General features: G+C 38.7%; 1 protein-coding gene across 1 annotated transcript in view; it reads right to left on the reverse strand.

Moving 5' to 3' along the window:
* The window catches only part of ANO4 (anoctamin 4), a 228,143-nt gene that overhangs the window by 98,233 nt on the left and 112,414 nt on the right, over positions 1-17,496 (reverse strand). Inside the window, 2 exon segments of the mRNA XM_074165392.1 lie at positions 3,247-3,405; positions 10,096-10,232. Of these exon segments, the coding sequence (XP_074021493.1) occupies positions 3,247-3,405; positions 10,096-10,232 (296 nt within the window).

Below are 17,496 nucleotides of genomic sequence, written 5' to 3' on the forward strand. Positions count from 1 at the left end.
GTTATCACCTTTTCCTAGAGTCAGAAGCATATACCTGTTCAGATTTTTCTCAGCTACATGATCTTGATATTGTGCCTGAAGTTATCTCAACATTTATGAGTTCATTTCATATTCATTTTGTCATTTCATGAGAAAATGTTAAGCAAACACTGCTTAGTTAAGTAAACACTTTGCTCCCTGAACTCACCAATTCCTGGGTATTTTGCTGTGCTACACTTGTCAGTGAGCCACTGCAGTGCATTTTTCTCTCTCTGCAGTGTTACTGAGGAATATGATTTTGAAACTGCAGTGTGAATGGCTCTGTGAGTTTTCATCTCTGCCACTGGTTTCACGTTAAAAAGACAGGACTAACACAATCAAATGTTGATATATGAACAGCCAGTAGTCAAAGGAGAATGAACCAACAATGACACAAAATTCATGGAAGGTGAAAAGTTTCTTTCAGTCCCGCGGTTACAGCCTGACGCCTCTGTCCAAGTTCCGTGGCCAAAGCCACAGACAATTCTCTCATTTTATCTGGGAACAACCTTTTCCCAGTGGAAGCAATATATTATATATGAACAACTAGAAAACAGACCTGTTGTTAAAATCTTCCAGAACTGAAACTCAGAATGATGCATAGTCTCACCAAAAGAAGAAGTAAAAATAATACAAAATAATCTAGGTGTTAACTGATCACACTGCTTAGTTTAAACCTAAGTGCTATGCGGCACAGTTGTTACACTGCAGGGAGGGAGAGGGAGTGTACCAAGAATGTACTTATTTCCTTCAGGATTATAATTCAATTTGGAAACTAAAGTGATCATAAAATATACATGCTAGGGTTTAATTTTAGGTCAGAGTCCTATGTTAAAAAAGATTGCTACCCTAGATTTCAAAAACATTAGCCTGAGTCATGTAACGCAACCTCATTTTGATCATTCTGAGTTTAGAAAATGTACAATTACTGATGCTAGCGAGAAGTCACAACAAGGTCAAATGAGATTAATAAGAAATAAAACTGCATGTCAGTAGCATAATAGAAACTGAAATGAATAATCAAATGGGCAGAACATTCATGCAGCCTAGGCAGCAAAGTCCAAATAAATGGGCTTGAAAGCCACAAGAAAACTCTATAGTAAGTACTTAGATCATCAATTTGAAAAAGTTTTCTGTGCAGAATGTTGCAATAAGTTTCATAATACTTAAAATGTAAAGTGATTTCATAGCTTTCACTGCTGACCTTAGCACAGTAATAAATCTGCAAAAATCACGAGGTAGGAAAAGATTGGTTCAAAACAATTGGGTAGATGTATCAATAGGGAGAATTCATTCCATGTTCATTTTCTACATTGCCCAAACTTCAGAGACTTCTTCAGCATCTGGTGGAAGCAGGGCAGAATTCTAGGATGTGAAGCTGAACAACAGCAGCAACGCTCCTGTGTTCTTGGATGTTGGGTTACAACTCCTACAGACAGTGGTACATTTACAGGAAACTTGTAATAAATGAACAATGGCTGCCATTGAACACATCTATCAACTACTACTGCACTAAAGATGCTAACTTTCAGGTTATTTGAAGGAATACGTTTAGGGTAACTGTTTGATGTAACCACTGATATGCTCTTACACACTTATATCCACCAGTGCCCATGTTCATTCAAAAACAGGTAAAGAAAGGAAACATTTTCATTATTCTGGAGAGAAACAGCTTCCATATTTCCCCTCCCAGTGTTCTCCAAAGAAGCATGCCTTTCAAGTTCACAGGAAGAATATCTACATATTTACCAGGAATTCAGTGAAAGAAAGGGAGATAATATAGAACACCTACATAATTGACCAAAGCCTGTAATTTGAAAATTCCTCTACTATTTCTATCAGTGGCAGCATGAAAATGCATATTAGCGTGAGTGGGAATCGATCAAGTACAAGTAAAGCTAAATATTCAGCAATACCTATTCTGCATGAAAGTGAGACTTAGACCCTGTTTAAGCACACTTATGAAAGTTTTTGAAAGAACATAGCCTAGGCAAAAGAGAGATGGTCTCCTTAAGCCTTGCTCCTGCTACCTATCACATCAATACATTTTTAGACACTTTGCATTCATTTTTACACTTTTCTCCAGAAAAGATTTAGGACATTCTGTTGGAAATAAATTGACATAAACAATTTATATGTACTGTCTAATTATTTCAATGTTTAGGATTAAGACAGAAGGAGAGACTGTAGGCTGTTTTCAAACTACCAAAATATTGCTCATTCCTATGACTGGAATCATATGATTCCAAATGAGCTGACAGGAAAAGGACGGAAGGGGTCTGGTTAGGTCTCTGGAAAGATGTCATGGTTTCAGCTGGGATAGAGTGAATCGTCTTACTAGCAGCTGGTATAGTGCTGTTTTCGATTTAGGATGAGAAAAATGTTGATAAAACACTAAAATTTTTATTTGTTGCTAAGCAGTCAAGGCTTTCTGCTCATACTGCCCTGCCGGCAAGTAGGAGTACTGGGAGTGCACAAAAAGTTGGAAGGGGACACAGCTGCAACAGCTGAACCCAACTGACCAAAAGGATATTCCATGCTCTATGGTGTCACGTTTAGTATATAAAGCTGGAGGAGGAAGAAGGAAGGGAGAGACATTTGTGTTTATGGTGTTTTGTCTTCCCAAGTAACCGTTACGTGTGATGGAGCCCTGCTTTCCTGGAGATGGCTGAACACCTGCCTGCCCATAGGAAGCAGTGAATGAATTCCCTGTTTTGCTCTGCTTCCTTGTGTGGCCTTTGCTTTACTGATTCTTCTCCCCATCCCATAGTGTATGTGTGGGTGGTGGGGGAAGGCAGGACAAGTGAGCGAGAAGCTGCGTGGTCCTAGTTGCCAGCTGGGGTTAAACCACAACAAAAGAGTACCAAGCAAAGAGTGGAGCAGGTAGCTAAAAAGAAATGTAGGTGCAGAAATGTGTATTGCACTCAGTAGAATTTAGGCCATCCAAACCCAGCACTTGTTTTCTCTATTGCACAGCACAGTGGATGAAATTCTGTGGCCTACTTGTGCATAAGGCTGAAAAACGTGACTGTAACGGCCTGTTTTGGCCTTCAATCCATGTGTCTGATTTTCCTTTAGGCTATGCTTTCCCACTGCTCTGGCAATAAATAGCCTATATTTAGGCATGCTTAAAAGCATTTTTTCACTGCTACAACAGAGTATAACTCATACCCTCAAATTCTACGCAGTTTTAAATGTTGGAAGTTTTTTTCAAGAAAGCTCTCTTACCTCTTTTTCCATTTGAAGACCTTCTGCCCTGATATTTCTCTCAAATACTTCCCTCTTTTCTGTCTGTGGATTAGATTTTCTGTATACCAGGATGTAGTCAATCCGACATTTCCCATCTCTAAAATATAGTCCATTAGCTTTGTTCTTATCAGGTACTTCCTGTAAATAGAAAGTCAAACATTTCAGTAACGTTAATTTGACTTGGTAATTGCTGCATTGCTGTTTGCATCAGCAGTTTTCAGTAATACTCAACAGGAAAGATAAGGAATCAGAACAAGCTGTTCAAGTTTTTATGTGCTTTACATACAGTGCCTTTGAGGTCATATGAAAGCAGTACGGACTTCCCCATTTCATAACCAGGAGGTCTTCTTGGGCAGATGTTTGGACATACAGGCATGGGATAGGAGAGAATGGAGAACACAAGCCAGCCTTCCTCCCCCCCACCTCCAGAAAATTAGGAATAACTTCTTACATATAAAATAAAATAAAGCAGAGAATAGTGTTACTGAAGCGTAAATATAAAATTAAGAACTTAGTATGGTAGAATGTCTTTGTACCTGTGAGAAGAATAAAGAATGGCACGAACATTTAGTGTGGTGAGAAACACTTAAAAACTGGCACAGAGCTTCTCGTTGCTTTGTGGTGACTATAGTATCTCTGCCTCACAGGACACAGAAAGGATACGAAGGTCCTGTTCCTACCTCATCAGACTGACTACAGAGTATTCTTGGTTTAAGGAACAGCTGAGGAAGCTCACTGGATTTATTTGAAAGTAATTCCTGGTGTTTGCTCTAGCAGTACATAAATGCAATAAATACTGTTTCTTGGCTGTTCAAATCTTTGCTCTGACAGAAAGAAACAACTGAATTTCACTGTTAATAAGAGGTCACACAGGTCCCTCTCCTGAGATATAAAAGACAAAAATGCTGGTCTCTTTTCAGAAATTCATGAGATGAAACTCTCTACAGATCCTCCTCACAATTTAACACTACTTCCCATAATACAAGTCCTGCCCAGAGGTTAAGCTTTCGCTTTCAAACAAGTTGAAATCGTGTGGTAGTTTGTGGGCGGGAGTGTTTCATACAAGAAATGTACACTGTGAATGATAAATGGGAACAAACAGCACTCCCTTTAGGCAGTATAATGAGCAGGGAAGCTCCAAGCTGAAGGGAGTGCTAGGCAAATTCCTCTCTGCTTTTCCAGAATTTGCTCAACCATTCCTGCCAGAAATAGCCATGCCCTATAATTTATGATCAAATCTCCAAAAAAAAAGAGTATTTTGCCTTTAACATCTGGGAAAAGTAGGAAATTTTCAAAATACTTTCTCCATAGGAGAACTGGTTCTTAATTTGAATCACAAAAAGTAAATATAGTAATAGGAAAAAAAATTCTTACAGAATAAAAAAAAAATAATATTCCTATTCAAAGAGTTTAGTATAAGCCATCTTCCCAATTCTCAGCAGGCATTTTGATTAAATAGAAAAACCAATGAAAGCTTCCCAAATGTGCCATCCCCTTGGTACATCCAGTTTACTGAAGGCAGAAAGGCAGAAAGGGGAAATTTTTAACGATTCTTTTATTACAGCGCCTGATTCCTGACACAGCTTAATGCAAACTTGATATAGTGGAACAGTTCTTTGAGCTGAAAAAGAAGGCAAGAAAAAAGATTTAAGCCCTAAGGAAATAACAGTAACAAACCATTTATATCTATACTGCATATCATGCTGACAAATGATATTATCAGGATATCAGAAGTATTTTTCACAGAGCATTAAATATGAAAACAACTCAGGAAGCACAGTTTATTTTTTTCCATAAAATACTATGTTGAGAAGATGTAAAAAAACCCCAAAGGGTATTTAAGGTTATTTAAATAAAGGAAGGGTACAGTAGGAGATTTAGAGGCAGTGGGTCAGCTTAGTGGTCGTGCTCTGATTTCTAAGCCTCCTGCTGAGCCATCCTTCCTGTTCTGTAGGTCCCACAGTCACTATGTGCATTTTAGCAAGTAAAGCAGTGTAATAGGAAGAGATCTGTAGGGCAAAACAATCTGTGCTGATGACCTGCTGTCTACACTATGTCGGCTTGAGGGCTTACTTTGAGCCCACTCTAGTCTGGGTCCCGAAGACTCAGTGGAGTACATCTCAGTATTTATTTGCATCCAAAATGAATCCACGTTTGAAATCCAACACTGCTCTGGAATGCAAAAAAAGCATGGGTAGGGGCAATTGAGAGATTCACTTCAAGTGTGCACTCCTGATCTGAACTAACATGAACTAAAATGTTAGCACAGAATTGTCCAGAGTGTACCACGAGGAATGTGGCTCTGTCTGCATGCAGTAGTGACTCCACTGGAAAAACAGATTTGCCCTTTATATTTACTGTTTCATCTTTCTCTGAAAAAAATTGGTTTGCCCTACACTGACTCATCAGTGCATGTAGAGCCTCATATTAAAGAGCATCTATGAGATTTAGCTGAGTTACTTGACTTGTAGGACTTCCTCCTCTATAAATATGATTTCCTGAGACATCTACTTTCTCTTGGGTTTGTGAAACACTCCCAAATACAGTATTGACATTTTTCTCTCAGAAAAGTGGCTGGGACTCTTATCTGTACTTGAAAGGTCCTTTTAATTTTAGGAACACAGTACGTCAAATCCAGACTGATAAACCTTACTAGAGCGGTATGGCTTCTGAGAAGGAACCCTTTCTGTTGCCTTCTGCTATAGCCTGTAAGGCGGCTCTATAGACTGAGCCTGGACTTAGAAGAACTTTGAGGATCTAATATGATGTGGAGAGAGTCAGCCTAGCCCAGAAGTGTCAGGAAATAGCAGCTGCAGGGTTTTTGCATTGTCCACAGTATTCCAGGCTTACACTATTCTAGACAGAGACTTTTCTTCTACCTTGAGCTTTGCTGACCCTTCTCTAGACATTACATGTCCTTTGCCTGTGGCATGACTTAAAAATTCAGTTTTCCTAAACTGATTAAAAAAAATCTAGAACCAGGTCTGACTGTAGTTTTTGCTGGGAAAGAAGTCTATTCATGTATGTCAAACCTCCATTCCTTCATCTGAGAAAGGATGCTGGAAGAAAGTGAAAGAACAGGGAAGACTTAACTCTAGCAAGAAGTTTAGCATTTCTGGCTGTCTTTGCAGCTTTATATGTAATGCGCACACCTAAAGTTGTATAACCAGGAATTCTTTTCCAAAGAATGCACTAGTTTTCATATTCTCAGGCCCACAATTGGGAGCCATCAATGTTCGTAGACACAGGACTCATACATGCTAGGAGAGCTTTAGACTAAAGGGCTTACCCAAAATGTTTCGCTATCCAAAATCGGAGGATTCATAACCCTGACAGCTACAGAGACTTTAAATGAAACATTTAAACAAAAGTGCATTTGAGGAAATCAAAGAATTTGAAACTTTACATGCAGTTCTTAAAAAAGATAAATCAGAAGAGACTCCAATGGTCACTAATTTAATGACAGATTAGATTCTTGATTCCTAGTTATTGTCATACCTGGTTATTATCAGTATGAATGCTCAATGAAGATAGGGTCTTCATATTCTAAAGAGATTGTCTTTTCCTGTTGTTTGTGGCTACTTGAAATTAGAGTCCCCTGCCTGCAACTTCACAGCTGGTGGAGGGGGTTAATACCTGCACCACTAACAGTATTTTTAATAATGACATTATCTAGACTGCAAAATCAAGTGCTGAAAAGTTAGGAAGTAACAGATCTGTAGTTTTCTCTGAAAGCTTAGATAATCTCTTTCCGTATCCACCCTGATCGCTGAAGAAGATGGGGACATTTTACAATGTAGCAATAGAACAAGGGGTAATGGCTTTAAACTGAAAGATTTAGATTAGATACAAGGAAGACACTCCTCATTATTAGGGTAGTGAGACACTGGAATAGGTTGCCCAGAGAAGTTTTGCATCCCTGGAAGTGTTCAAGGCCAGGTTGGATGGGGTTTTGAGCAACCTGGTCTTAGTGGGAGGTGTCCCTGCCCATGGCAGGGGGATTGGAAATAGATGATCTTTACGGTCTCTTCCAACCCAAACCATTCTATGATTTGGTGGAAAAAAATTTTGTACTTAGCTTGTATTCTGGTAAACACACATAAGAAAACTGAGCTATCATAACTGCCATAAAGAACTTCAGATTTCTTATTTTGCAATATGAATATGTTTTTTTTTCTGCCATAATCCTCAGTGCAAGTTCCTATTTATAAAAGGACAAAACACAAACTCTATTCTGTGCAATGTTAACCACACTGCCCCCGAATATCAACAGTTTGACACTTAAAGTAAAGACTAAAGTAGTAACTCTTACAGTTTCAATTTCAAAACTACCTACATTAGATAGAATGTCAAGAATGGCCGATATAAACTCATTTAAGTAGAAGTCAAATTTTGTCCCAGGTCCAGCATTCTCCCTTGTTTGAATAAAGAAGACTAATTTATTACTCCATAGAAAGGCAGGCAGAATGGATGCATACCTAGAATACAGCTCCTAAGACATTTTTCCTTTAATTTTTACCTTTTTTCTGCTGCTTCTCCAGTTCTCAGAAAATGAAACTTCAGTGGACATAATACAATATTTTAGTGATAATATATCCGGGATTTAAATTGTAAAGTCTATACCTAATTGTTATATTGGCATATGTAAAAAGTATTTTGATGAATGCACACAAAAGGAAATGTGATTTTTAATTTGCTCAGACCGCAACTGTGTTTGAATGAAACATAAAACAAAGGAAAAAACCCACATCTCTAGTCAAAGGACAAGCTGAATCCCAATCTGGCTCTGCATCTGTTAAGGAACTGTTGATAAAACTCCATCTGTAAAGTCTTCATTGGATCTTCTGGTTGAGCACAAACAACTAACAGTTGAAGCAAACAATATTTCAACTTGTCAGCTACACAGAAGTGATAGAAAATCTTTGCTATGTCCTTGTAAAGTTTTTTGATTTTAAATTCATTTTAATGGAATTCAGACAGAAACCATAATAAATTATTTGGATGCAATATTAGCTTTAAAACTAAACCAAACAAACATCAATAGATTCAGAGAGACTTTCACTGGGGCCAGATCCCCTATCCTGATGGCATTAAGTAGGATCAACAGGCTCTCTTAGCTACTAAACTAAACTGAAAGACTGAAAGGAAGCTTGAAGCTTCAGAGTTTACCCCACCACTGTACAGTTGAGCTCCCATATTTATCCATACAACCATACAACATCTAAACAGTACAGCTTTTCCTTCTGAAATTAAGCAGGCGCTGAGCACCTTGAAACTATTTTTGTAAGCTAGAGCATCCCTCAGCTCCCATAAATACTTCCAATTTTCTGTTTTGGGGGTTTTTTTCCTCTTATACATATACATGACCTACATTGCTATTTTCCTCAGTTACGATTATGCAAAAAACAAGCAAACAAAAAAGATACTCTTTTCAACTAGGAAAATATTCCTCAGACATGTTCCCTTTCACTTTAAAAAATGACAAAGAATACACTGAACAGGAAAAAAACTTTTTGCCGTAACAGCAGCATGTATTGTTCTATCTCATCCTCTGTCCTTCTCACCATTTTCTGTTCACTTTTTCTCTTCAACATGCAAAGATCATGTGCCTTTCACCCATGTCCTTTTGTTAGAGACCTTATGGCACATGATCCCAAAATGCAACCCAGGAATATCATGTCAGGTTAACCTATGATAGTGTAAGCAGGCAAAGAGGGCCCTTTTAAAGTTGCATAGGAAGGTGGGGAAGAGCAATGAGTAAAGGGGAAGACGAAATTGTGAGCAAGGTCAAACATATCTCTGGGTGCCCTGAATTTTGTTGCTTTAATTATCTGTCTAAACATCCCAGGAGCGCAGCTCTCTATGGACTGAATTTCTAGCACAAGAAAAATCTCTAACTCTCTCCTCAGCAGTGTTTCACAAAAGAATTTGGACCGCAAAACCCTCTAACTCCTGAAAAAGACATAATCTGTAATTATACCTTCTAAATTTTATCCAAACTAATAAACAAAACAGGGTCAGGGCAGAACCTTCAGCAATATCCTATGGTTTTCCATGCTTTTTAATTGTTAGTATGGTCCCTGCCAGCTTTGCTCTGTGCCAGTCAGCCCTCTGCCAAAAAGTCCTCAGGCACAGCTTGTAGGTAACATCAGACCTTACACTCCAGTAAGCAGCCTGGATGCAACTGCACTCCTGAGGTGGGGGAAAGGAGAAAAGTCCCAGGTGTCCTCACTCCCTGAGGAGATAGCCCTAAACATCCATAAGTTGTAGGGCAGTTAGAGGCAAAGTCAAAGGGTATCATGTTCTTTTCTGCACAAAAGACACAAAAAGGAATTTAGGCCCCAATTTTCACACTTGTGTCCACAACGCTTTGCCTGCCTTAAGACATAATTTAAAAGGGACTATATGCTGAATGATTCCTCCCTGGTATGTTCTCTGAATCACCATTAAACAACAACAAGACACTTGTTCTTCACTGGGAGAGAATGTGTCACATACCTGATTACCCAATGCTTCTCATGAGAGATTTATGATAAATTCTCCTCCTCCCTTCTTCTCCCCAAAGGATTAATACAGGGAAAACTTTTCCATTATTTTCAGAAGCAGTGAAGCATTGGACTTGACTGGTTCAGAAAACAAACAGACAACAAGGGCCTATATAGAGTTTTCAATGGAGGTGCATGAAATCAAGAAAACCTCCTTTTAATTTGAGATATTTTATATTCCAGGTTGTCTTGCACAGAATGAGATTTTAAATAAAATTACATTTATTCCCACTTCATAATGGGCATGAATAATTATTATATTAATAATTCTGTGTGTTCTTACCTCTCCCACAACTTCCAACCTGCTGGCATCATCAGAAGTACTGGTCAAATTACCATGGTGAAGCAGAGAGTCATCATCTTTGGAAGGGCTGTTTACGCCTTCTAACTCATCAAAAAAAATGTTGACATCCTTAGCTACTAAAAACAAAAATAACAACACATTCAAATCACCATTGAGTCAAACGGAGACACCGAGTATAACACATTATCGATAACCCCACCTTTTAGTTCTAGTTTAAGTATCTACTTTGTTAAATTTAAAATATGATGCACATTGGAGAAGTGCTTTCTTCACCAGTGAGCCACATAAAGATTTAGGATGCCACAATACCTCTCTGATGACAAATAAGTAATCTTGTGTCACAATAAAACATACGTTAGCTAACTCCTCAGCTTCTCTTGGGGTAAGCAGCTTAAACAATTGTTTTCTCGATTACTACAGTCTCTGAAAATTTCTTATTATAAAGAAGCAGATTTTTAACCTACTAGATAAAGTGTGTAGTTAGAAGTTGTACAAATCTGTGGGGCAGCCAGAGGCAGAAGAGCTCAAATAAGTACTGCTACTTGAAAGGCAATGAACAAATGAGCCTGAGAAGAAGCTTGTCTTTGCACAATTTGGCATGTTTCCATGCATATAAAGCTGGCATGTTCAGATCTACCTACTGCACAGCCCTCAGTCATGCATGAAGCAATAGCTTAAATCTACAGGATGCTGTAGTAAACCCAACTCTGATAATGAGCGAAGAGATGCAAGGGCCTGGGGCACATTCCCCAGTCCTGGGGATCTGGCAGTTGGGTTGGGGGCCATGACAGAGCCAGTGCAGCTCAAGAGTAGAGCCGTGTTAGCTTTAGGATGATGTTCCCTGCTCTGCTAAGCAAGGAGGTGATGAGAAGCTATGAGCAGATCTGCTGGGCACGTCTACAGTCCCACGTAAGGGCTGCTGATCTGCTGACTGAGTGTCTGTTGGATAGGAGACGCAGGGCAGGCAGGCTGTGGCCAGAGAGGTCTGCCTTACACCCCATACTCTGCAGGTCTGGTGCAACAGTGTGATGAAGAGGTGTGTGGTGGGGAGAAGAAAAATGCCTTTTTTGAGGATGAAGCTTCAACTGTGGATAGACTTCATCCCTCCAACCTCATGTTTCATATGCAAAATCCAGAATTGCGACAGGTAGAAATGACCCTCCAAAGGTCAGTTACTGAGCCTCTTCCCCTGACTACAGCAAGATCAAGCACCTATTACTTGACAGAAACCTGTCTAACCCACTACTCACACTTTTTTCCAAACCTGACTGACTTTAGGAATCATTCTTCTGCACAACAACCTCTTGATCCCTTCACTTCTCCGCAACCCAGTGACAGGCAGTTGTAATTCCTGTTGACAAGAATTTATTTTAACAGGGAACAGCCAAAAATCTCTAATTGCTGGTGGCAACTTCATTCCATTTCTAACTACTGGCTTCAGGTGTAAAACTCTCTTCCTCTACTGTGGAGAGACTGAATAGCTGCCAAAAATGAAAGGCCATTAGCTGTTCGCAGACACCATGAGCATTTTGTGACCTCCTTTTCACCTTTCCCTTCTTCAGGGGCTATAGCCTAGTTTATGAAACTTTTTGAAAAAATCTCTGACACTACTGACTCTACAGTCTCCACAGGTAATCTATTTTTCACTGTCACAAGCAGAAGAAAGTTTTCTTCATAATATTCATCTTGAATATGCATCTATGTTGCAATTTAAATATATTATTCTTTTCCTATCAATCATGAACATGGGGAAGAGATTGCTTCCTTTTTCTACATGTCTTTTACAGTATCCAAAGTCTGTTATTACAACTGTATGTAGATAAAAAAGAAAACCCTATCAAAATATTCAAGAACCCTTCTTCATTTTCACGCATAAAATAAGGACAAGGTTAATGACATACATTCTATTAGCAATTGCAATACTTTTGCTTAGAAAGCCACCAAAAATTTCAGAAACAACAGAAAGGTCTTCACATCCAAATTAACACACTCTAGATACTAGGCTAATGAACTAACCTAGGCAGCATAATTTTTAATAGAAATTCTGAGTTTTTAGTACTTTTAACAGTATTTTTTTTTCATCCAGACAGCATAACAATAAGAAATGCTCTGCCAAATTAACAGTTTTTACGATAAGATACTACTCCTCAAGCTTACCAATTTTGGGGCTGCATACTGCCTAATCTAGCTATGATTCTTTGTATCCCAATATTAGTATTGCACAATATTTAATTCCTACTTAATGGCTCATATCATAATGCATCAGCTTTACATAGCACCCTCTGTTCTGCAGGATCCCAACCAGCTTTTATAGGGATAGTGGGAGTAATAGCTTCACCTACTTCACACTCTTTTATATTGTACATATCATCATAGTCCGTGAACACGAGAGACATAAAGCCTCTTTTTTTTTTTTTGCAGATATTAAGTTTCTCTTGCCATTTTAATGCTGCTTTTACTATCAGTCCATTTATCTCATTTATCCTACTTTTGTGAAAAGTGCCAGGATATCATTAGAGAAAAATATCCAGGATGGAGTTTTTCACTCCAGCCGTGGCCTTACACCACCATGCTCCCAGCTAGGGGTGAGCTTACTGACAGAGGTGGAGAAGAGCACCCTGGTGTTGCTTTGGTTTATGTGATGGGGAGAGCCTGCAGCTCCTCAGTATCACTGTAGCTGCACCCAACCCATCCTAGGACAAACTACAGAGGTTTAAGGAGACTTAGAAGGCAAAAAAAATGGACTCCAATTTGTACTACACGCAGCAGCAATATTAAAGAACTATTTGCCACATTGATACATTTCAATCCACAGAAACCATACTAGACATGCCTCTAAAAGACAGGGGAAATGGCACAAAACAGCACAGTCTAACCACCTGCCCTTCACTGTCCCTACTGTTTCAAAGGGCAAGACTGGAAACATTCCGCTCCATCAGATAATAATCTGCATGTAGGTCATGACCAGCTTTTGCATACATGTTCATATGAGAAGAATCTATCTGAATGCTCAACATAAAGAACTACTGGAACAGAAACCATATCAAACGACCTGAAACTTCACTGAACTGAAACCCAGAAGAGTGCCTCCAGAACAGAGACACATGAACCTCTATATGATCAACACCTCCATATAGGATGAAAACAACTGCAGAAAATTAAAAAAGCTTTCTGAAGATTATGCGAGATATATATCTGTTGCAGACAGAGGCAATGAAAGATGTAAAAATTAAAGAGATTTTGCCAGCGTGCTATGCTCCAGGGAATTTGAGCTAGCTTTTTCCTGCCATTAAGACTGCCTTAGTATAAAAGATGAGGCCTTTGAGATATTAGAATTGCTTCTTCCTGAAGTGCCAGTAATGCTTTGGGTTGCAAAATAGATGTTTTTTAAGTGGGTGTTCAGAGATGAACAACTTGGTGCGTAAGAGAGTGAATGCGCTTGGGGGTTTCAAGCAGAGAATTACTGGATTATTCTGAGGACTTGCAAGGAACAAAAAAATCTTATTTCAAGGTCACTTTAAAATCCAGCACATCTCAGCAGTGACAAGAAGTTGTGGAAGCAGTGAATCTCAGCTGGCTAGTGAGATTAGTTACCAGGACCTGCCTGTAGTAGAAAATCGCTTATATCAGAAGTATGCAGATAATTGGCGTGCTGGTTGGTAGCTTCAGCAAACAGGGTAAGCAGTGAAGAGATGTGCTAAACTACCTCATCAGTACTAAAGTTGTCTGTAACTTTCTTCCAGTCGCACAAATGGTGAGAAAGTAGAGATCTTTACACTGCAGCTGCCTTGCTGTGGTATGTTGTTTGAAAATGCACTGTTAGTATTTCAGTCACAGACACTAAACATGGGGCCCTAACATTTGCCGAGAACATTTCTCTACTCAAGCGTCATAAAATACTGTTCCACAAAGCTAAATAAATAATTAAATCATGAAATCTTGTTTGCTTTACTTTCATAATGGTGACGACACTTCCAATCCAACTCTCCTGCTGGCTGTAGCTACCTCAGCCACTCCACTCCAATGAACATGAACACCTATTCTGCCAAATGTTGCTAAAAGCATAATCAAGGCTCCACACCTCCACCTTTTCTGGCCCCCTTAGACCGTGACATGCATATAACCACAAATGATCCAAACAGAGTGATATATAATAATTTTATCGTATATATGTTTTGGACCTATCATCTGGGAAAGAGACTGCCGTTAGTGCATAGTCACGTATTTTTAGGCAGTGAAATTTAACAACAATACAGAACAGCATGCACATTGCTACAGGCGATATGAAGAAGTTTTAGATCAGCTTAAATATGCAAACCCTTTTCTCCCCCTCATGTTCCATTTTACAGAAAAAACCCAATATGACTTGATAATTCGTAATCACTTCAGGAGTTGAAAAAATGTGGCTGATTTAGGTAGGGCTCAAAGATAAGATAAGATAACTCCTCTAATCTTCTGAAGATAGACACTCAAAAACTGAGGTGCCTAAAAATAAGAATTTTCATTCAAAAATGGGACCTGACTATGTTTTAGTGTGGCAAGGTGAAAGCATGCTCAGAGAACAAGTTTCTGTCAATTAATAGTAATTTTATTACCAGTTGTCACAGCAAACCATTGACTATATGCTAGCTTTGGATAACATAAGCTGTAGATCAATATTCCGGACACTGGTCTTTTGAAGCTTTTAGGACTACCAATAACAATGAATAGTGAATTTCCTTAAAAATTCTTACAGGCAATGTATCAAATAAGTACAGGGCATTTCCACTCATTAATGGTGGTGGAAAAAATTATTGGTATCAGAGAATACACCTTAATAGAAATCCTGAGTAGAAAATGTCTGTTTTGCAGAGACTTGCAAAGCAGAAAAGTTTGAATATGAAAAACCAAGAACCTTTCTGAATCCAACAGTATGAGTTTTTACAGCATCTCTTTGGATTTTTTGATGCTCTGCACTCAGTAAGGCTGGCAGATACAATTAACAAATCTTTGTTTCAAGGAGGCCATCCTACACAGACCTTGCAGCCCAGAACTTGTTATCATGTTAAATGCTAAATTCAGTAATTACACAGTGGATCAGCAATCCTGCCTCAGGAAACTCACTGATTTCTGGCTTCCAGGGTATAAGAATTAAAATGATAGAATCAAAGCCTAGTGAGAGTTAATGGAAACTGGATTTTGAAAAATATTCTAAAAAGCCAGAGATTTCTTAGAATTTTGACTTTACGGCAATGACCACGAAAGTAAGTTCCATACATTGAAGCAAATTAAGGAAATTCATGAAAAAAGTTTGAAATCTGAAGGTTTTTTAAAAAATAAAGGTATTTACTGCTTTTCCACAAGAAGTCCGTCTTCTCAGTGTAATTAATAAGAAACAGTCATAAAAGGCATAAAAGCCTTTGCTAGCTTTTGCCAAGGCCCTGAGGGCACAAACAGCCCTGATCGTCCTTGCCTGGACCCATGGGTCTCCCTTCACTCTGCCCAGGTCCCAGGACCCCATTTCAGGCCCCCAGGACTGTCAGTCTCTGCCCCATTGATGCCACAGCAGGGCCAGTCTCCAGCTCTCCACAGCCCTGTTCTGCCCAGCCACAGCCCCGCTGCACCAGGGAGGTGCCCGATGACCAGGGCTGGGGCTGCCTCCAGTGCCCCCCCAGCTGCCCTGCTCCTGGCTGTGGCATGGGTACAGGCTGTGAGTAGGCAGCAATAGGGAATTCTGGTTTATATCTGACAGATAGAACATGCAGGTCCTCCTGCTGTCTAGTTTGTTTTAAGTCAGATCATCACCTTGTTTTGCAATCCCCTATTTTACAGTGCATGTCTATAGCCATTTTCAGATTAGTAATTACTATTTCTGAACTGTCTCTATGACTATAGATAATTTCTGAATATCCTGCGGTCAAGAAAAGACTTTTTTATAAAAGACTTACCAGAAATCTTTAGAAAAATGTGTTTAAGACTCTACAATGAACTATGGTATTTAAATGTAGAATTTAGCTCTGATGCAATACAAATGACTTTTAAGTCTTTTATAATAGTAGTATATTCACATAAAAGTAAATAATGAGATGGTAAATTTTTATCTTCAGTTGAAGTCTAAGATATTCAATAGGGTAAAAGAAAAATAAGAAAAGAAGTAGCTTTAGAGCAAAATGCATGTTTTAAGTAACTAAATTTAAACAAAATGAAATAAAATCTCTGCTATCGAATTATCATTCTTGGCAGTCTACAAAACAGAAAGATATACTATCTCACTGAAGTTGGATGAGGCAGCTCCTGCAAAGGGAAATGCTCAGGAAATGCATTCTAGCAAGAAAGATAACTTGGTCTTTAAAGTTTCGTTAGCCTTTTTAAATTTTCATTCAATGCTAACACAAACGGGAATAAAAGTAACAATAACTATTCAGAGCAACCACCCTAGAAAGAATATTTAGGCAAGTTTATGCTAATTATTTGATATTCACAATGGACTGGAAGTGACAAGACACTGTCCTGGACTTGTAACAAACCTTTGTCTTTCTAGAAGAGAATGTAGCTGAAGGACATGCAGTTTAACTTCCCGACAGCAACTGTGTCTGGTCTGTTTAAAGAAAAAAACCACTGTCTCCAAGGGTGTAAAATCAGCATCCTTATCAAATGGGTCTAAAGTAATCTATAAACCAAAATGTTAATTCTTAAAAGACTCTTTGTTTAATGCTGTTTAGTTTTGAAATTATATTAAAATTCCTGAAACAATTTGGGATAATCAGTGTATATCGATTAACTTGCAAATATTTGCTTTACTTAGGGTAGGATTCACTTATATTTACACATCCACACTGCAGATGTTTGCGTCCAAGTTCTGGTAGTGACTCAAGTTAGCTGATCTCCCTAAATTCAATCTGCAGGCAACAGAAGCCAATAGCCACTTCGAAGTCGCAGGTCATCTAATCTGTATTAAACAACTACTCTAAAATAAGACAAACTGGGCTCTAGACATGCTTGTTACATTCTGTTGACTGCAAAGGGAGCTTAGACCATGAATTCAGGTATTGACACCTTCATTGCAAACCCTTGTGTTCGAGTCAGATGAATACCCTCCTTATGGCCACAGAAAAATGGCATACTTTTAAAAGAAACTCCTCTTTTTTTTTTTCTTTTTTTTATCTGGAGGTTTAACATTTGAGGTTATAAGTAAACCTGTGCCACTTTGAATGAAAATTTGGGGTTATTCAGCACAAGGATATCATCAGAGAGTGTGATATTAAAGTATGACACAGTACTAAGGGAAGCTGAGATACGGCCATTTAAAAAAGAAGCTGCTTTGGGCAAACACTGTCAATGAAACTAATCTTGACATCTGTTTTAAACAAATCATCCATTTTTATTCTCAGCCATGTGCTC

This window comes from Numenius arquata, chromosome 2 (assembly GCF_964106895.1).
Source record: "Numenius arquata chromosome 2, bNumArq3.hap1.1, whole genome shotgun sequence".
Taxonomy (NCBI): domain Eukaryota; kingdom Metazoa; phylum Chordata; class Aves; order Charadriiformes; family Scolopacidae; genus Numenius; species Numenius arquata.